Below are 4493 nucleotides of genomic sequence, written 5' to 3'. Positions count from 1 at the left end.
AGGTACGGATCTTCAATAAATGATATACAAAAACACTTGCAATTAGGGAAGCCGAAAATGGCACTTTTGCCAAAATGCTGAAAGTGCCATTTTCTGGCCGAAATAGTGGTGCATCCATTCTTTCTCTCCTCCCTCTGTGTCCCAGTGGGGAGGAGAGAAACTGTCACAGGAATCCGAGCGCTGCGGGAGGAAAGTCCTGTGAGCGGCTGGCGTCTCTCCTCCCCGCACCGCTCAGCCTCCTGTCACAGAGCGGGAGAGCGGTGTGTGGGTGGAGAGAGCCATTGCTGTCACAGGAGGCTGAGATCTCCTCCCGCAGCGCCCCACCCAGTCTCCTGTGACTGCTGTCAGTATGGAGAGCGGGTACAGGCAGTCAGTAATCGATGAGTGTTTGTAAATAATAACTATATCCTCAATTATGAATGAATGGGAAGTGATCTCCAGCACTTCCTGTTCATTCATGATTGTGGATATAGTAAACATACTCTGTCCTCAAGTTATGAATGGACAGGAACACTCAGTATAGAGGATTCCTGTTCATTTATAACAGGGGCTGCAGAAAAAAAAGATTGAGGGCTATGTGTCCTCAATCTCTTTTTCTATTTTAAAAAGGAAATATCAGGGGTCTGTTTAGACCCCAATATTTCCCCCGAAGCCCCTAAAAGTAAAGTAAAAAATAAATAAATAAAATATAAAAAAATTAAAACGTCTATAAAAAATAAATTAAAATTAAATTAAAAAAAAAATAGAATAAAAAACATATTCGGTTTTGGCCTGACATTTCTTTTCATTTTGGTTTCGTTATTTAAAATTTTCATTTGGTGCACCTCTACTTGCAATGTATAGAGGTGACCCAAAGAGCAGTTTTTTTTTTTTTCAACAAATGGATAGTAGGACTATACTATGCATTACAGGACATGTGGAATCATTAGCCTGACGACGTCCTTATCCTTGTTTTCTTTTAGAAGCACAGAAGCCATCATGAAGGTCACGCAGCCAGAAAAGACGCTCCTATTCAAGAAGGAGTCCAACGGCTCTGTCTTCCGCATTCCCTCTCTCATCTACATCAAAGAAGCGAACATGTTTTTGGCATTTGCTGAGAAGCGCAAAAGTGAGAACGACGCCGCGGCAGAATACCTGGTGATGAGAAGAGGAATCTACAAGACAGGATATGTGACGGTAGGTCCGCAGAAGTTGAGTTATAGCTTAGGATTTTAGGGAGAGAGTGCGCTGCAGACGTCACTTCCCGAAGGTTTGGGCTTCTAGAAGATGATGAAGCCATTTTCTGACAACAAACTAGTCATTACCTCCAATGGGGGGGATTTATCAAAACGGGAGCAGACAAAATCTGGAGCAGATTTGCACTGCAGTCAATCAGCTTCTCTGTCTCATTTTCAAATATTACCTAAGCAAACTGAATAGAGAAGCTGATTGGTTGCCATGTGCAACTGCTCCAGATTCTGTTTGCTCCCGTTTTGATAAATTCCCTTCAATGCAGCAGCCTACCCACCCATCCACACAGCCTATGCACTTGCTGGAAAACAGCCAGTGATCAAACCTCCCAATCTTTTGAGATGGAAAAAAGGGACACCTTTTAGCACAAAGTAAGTAGGCAAAGGATACTAGGGTTGCACCGATATATCGGCCGCCGAAACATATCAGCCAAAAATTGCACTTTTGGCTAAATGCCGAAAGTGAAATTTTTCTGCCGATACAGTGGTGCATCCCTGCTCTGTGTCCTAGCGGGGAGGAGAGAAACTGTGACAGCCGCCGAGCGCTGCGGGAGGAGAGTGCTGAGAACGGCTGGCGCCTCTCCTAGGAGTCTCCTCTCAGACTCCTATCACAGTCCGGCAGAGCGGTGTGGCCGTAGACAGCCAGCGCTGTCACAGGAGGCTGAGCTCTCCTCCCTCAGCCTTCTGTGACAGCGTGTCAGGATGGAGAGCGGGTACAAGCAGCCATTGATCAGCGATCGCTGAGTGTTTTTAGAAAATTGAGGACATAGCACGTTGACTATATCCTCAATTATGAATGGGAAGTAATCTACATCACTTCCTGTTCATTCATGATTGTGGTTATAGTAAACATACTCTGTCCTCATGTTATGAATGAACAGGAACACTCAGTATGCAGGGGTGTCAAACTCAATTTAATCGTGGGCCGCATCAACATTATGGTAGACATTATGTAAGACTATATAAATGTATCTAATCTTTATCATAATTGCCTCTGCATTCGATTATCACTGGTTTTAGTAATAACTTAACTAGATCTTAAAGTAGAAGTCTAGGAAATGGCCTGGTGAGCCGGATTCGGCCCCTGGGCCTTGAGTTTGATACATGTTACAAATAATATATATCAAAAAATTAAAATTAAAAACATTTTCGGTTTCGGCCTGACAATTTTTTTTTATTTTGGCTTCAATTTGGTTTTGAAATTTCCATTGCATTCCATTTCTAAATCCATTTCTAAAGGATACACCACTAGATACTTGAACCATAAAGAACTAATGCACAAGAAATGACTGGTTAAACCCACAAATGGGGGGGGTGGGAAGGTTTGGTGAAGCTCACCTTTCCGATGGGCATGGGCTGCAGGGGTCTGTGTCCTGATGAAACAGCGGGCTCCTGCACAGAGCATTGATCGATTAGTTGGTTGCAGCCCTAAAACACACAAAAATGAATGCAATTCACGATGAAAGCCACTGCACACCTATATCAATATATCCATTTTATTATAAAGATGTTCTCTCCTGGGCCCAAGACCTAATGCATCTCACCCCCAAAAATGGGCCTAATCATAAAGATACCTGGATGCAGGAAGGGGTTGGGACTTACATACCAGTCAATCCATCTGAATCATTGTTGCATATGCAGGGGACTGGTATTTAAATCCCAGCCCCTTCCTGCATCCAGGTATCTCTATGATTTGGCCCCTTTTTTGGAGATATGGACCCAGGAGGGGATTGTTACTCTATCATCCTTTAATAAAGTAGATATATTGATATCAGATTGCAGTGGCTTTGAAAGTGAATTGCATCATTGAGGAGAACAGATGGGCTTGCTGTACAGATTCAGCACCCACAGCTGTGAAGGCAGATCGGTAAGGGCAGTGTTGATAAACTCTTTTATACATAGAATGTCCTGTTTTGGCCTACTGTCCTTATCACTATGGGACTTCTCTAATAAGTATAATGGCATTGTCTTATTTTTCTTGCTCCTAGTGGGAAGGTACCCAAAGTCTGCAGGATCTCTGCCTGAAGAATGAACACATGATGAACCCGTGCCCCGTCTATGATGAGACCAGCCAAGTTCTCTTCTTATTCTTCAACTCTATACCCATTGGGGTCACGGAAAATTACATGAAGAAGTGGGGAAACTCCTGCAAACTCTGCTACGCCACTAGCAAGGACTGTGGGAAGACATGGAGCTCAGTGATCAATATAACAGACATCTTAAATGGCATCAATAACATGGCTACTTTCTTCTTGTCCCCTGGCCATGGCATCCAGACAGATTCTGGAACATTGGTGGTCCCTGCTTATGTCTACGTCGCAAAATTCTGGTGTATTCAGTACTGTTGCACAAAGTCCCACTCGTTGTACCTCTATAGTAAGGATGGGGGTGGCAGGTGGAACGTATCGGAAAGAATCGAAAAATTTGAGTGTGGCGAATGTGAGATGGCAGAAATAGTCTGCGAAGGTGAACAGAAGATGCTCTACTGCAATGCACGAACCCCATCCAAGTACAGGGTGGAGGCACTGACACTGAACGCCGGTGGTGAATTCAAAATGTCTGACAAAAGTCGAAAGCTGAAAGACACCGCGGATGGAGGATGCTCCGGGAGCATTGTAAGCTTGCCAGCGATTGTCCAACAAGGTGAGGAAGGCGGTCACTGGCTCCTGTATTCTCACCCTGCTAAGAAAGACCGCAAGGAGCTTGGCATCTTCTTAAATAAATCTCCTCTGTCATCAGAAGCTTGGTCCAAGCCGTGGGTGATTCATGATGGCCCAGCAGCTTATTCTGATCTTGCCAAGTGCCACGAGGCCAACACCTTCGCCATCTTGTTTGAGAGTGGGACACAGAATCCTTACGAGGAGATCAATTTTTGTCTTTTCACTGTGGAGGATGTTTTGCAGAACATCAATAAGAAGAAAAGCTTCTTCTCCCGATTTACGAAATAAATGGAATGTCAGGCAAACATGTTTTTTACTCACGCTTTAGTCTTGAAAATTGTAAAAACAGGAAGTCTTGGACTGATGTCTTATCAAAAGATTGCTCAAGTATTTCCCTATGTTGACCTTTCATATATTAATAGTGATGGTCAACAATTCTCAAGACATGATGGAAAGTGTCCATGTAAAGACAAATTCTAGGTTTCCCATGAAAACTGGCATATTTGATCATCTAGAATCCCTAAAATGTAATTTTGTGATCTTTACCCATATGCTGAACTAGAACACGGCAGATGTCCAAACTATTCATGAGGACAGCTTCATG

At 43.5% G+C, this 4493-nt stretch overlaps 1 protein-coding gene across 1 annotated transcript; it reads left to right on the top strand.

Annotated features, from left to right (window-relative positions):
* Positions 1-975: 975 nt before the first annotated feature.
* On the top strand, positions 976-4208 carry LOC108784437 (sialidase-3-like). The gene is made up of 2 exons (XM_018553259.1): positions 976-1176; positions 3218-4208. The coding sequence occupies exons 1-2, from the start codon at positions 979-981 to the stop codon at positions 4175-4177; spliced, it is 1158 nt and encodes a 385-aa protein (XP_018408761.1). The 5' UTR covers positions 976-978; the 3' UTR covers positions 4178-4208.
* The last annotated feature ends 285 nt before the right edge of the window (positions 4209-4493 follow it).

Source organism: Nanorana parkeri, unplaced genomic scaffold, assembly GCF_000935625.1.
Source record: "Nanorana parkeri isolate BGI_ZX_2015 unplaced genomic scaffold, ASM93562v1 scaffold114, whole genome shotgun sequence".
Lineage (NCBI taxonomy): Eukaryota > Metazoa > Chordata > Amphibia > Anura > Dicroglossidae > Nanorana > Nanorana parkeri.
The sequence above is the reverse complement of the archived record's forward strand: the minus strand, read 5'-3'. Positions and strand labels throughout refer to the sequence as shown.

Excerpts from the sequence above, each read along its gene's own strand:
- LOC108784437 (XM_018553259.1), top strand. The coding sequence starts at position 979 with ATGAAGGTCACGCAGCCAGAAAAGACGCTCCTATTCAAGAAGGAGTCC. Across the intron at positions 1,177-3,217 it reads ACAAGACAGGATATGTGACG|TGGGAAGGTACCCAAAGTCT; the intron begins GTAGGTCCGCAG and ends TCTTGCTCCTAG.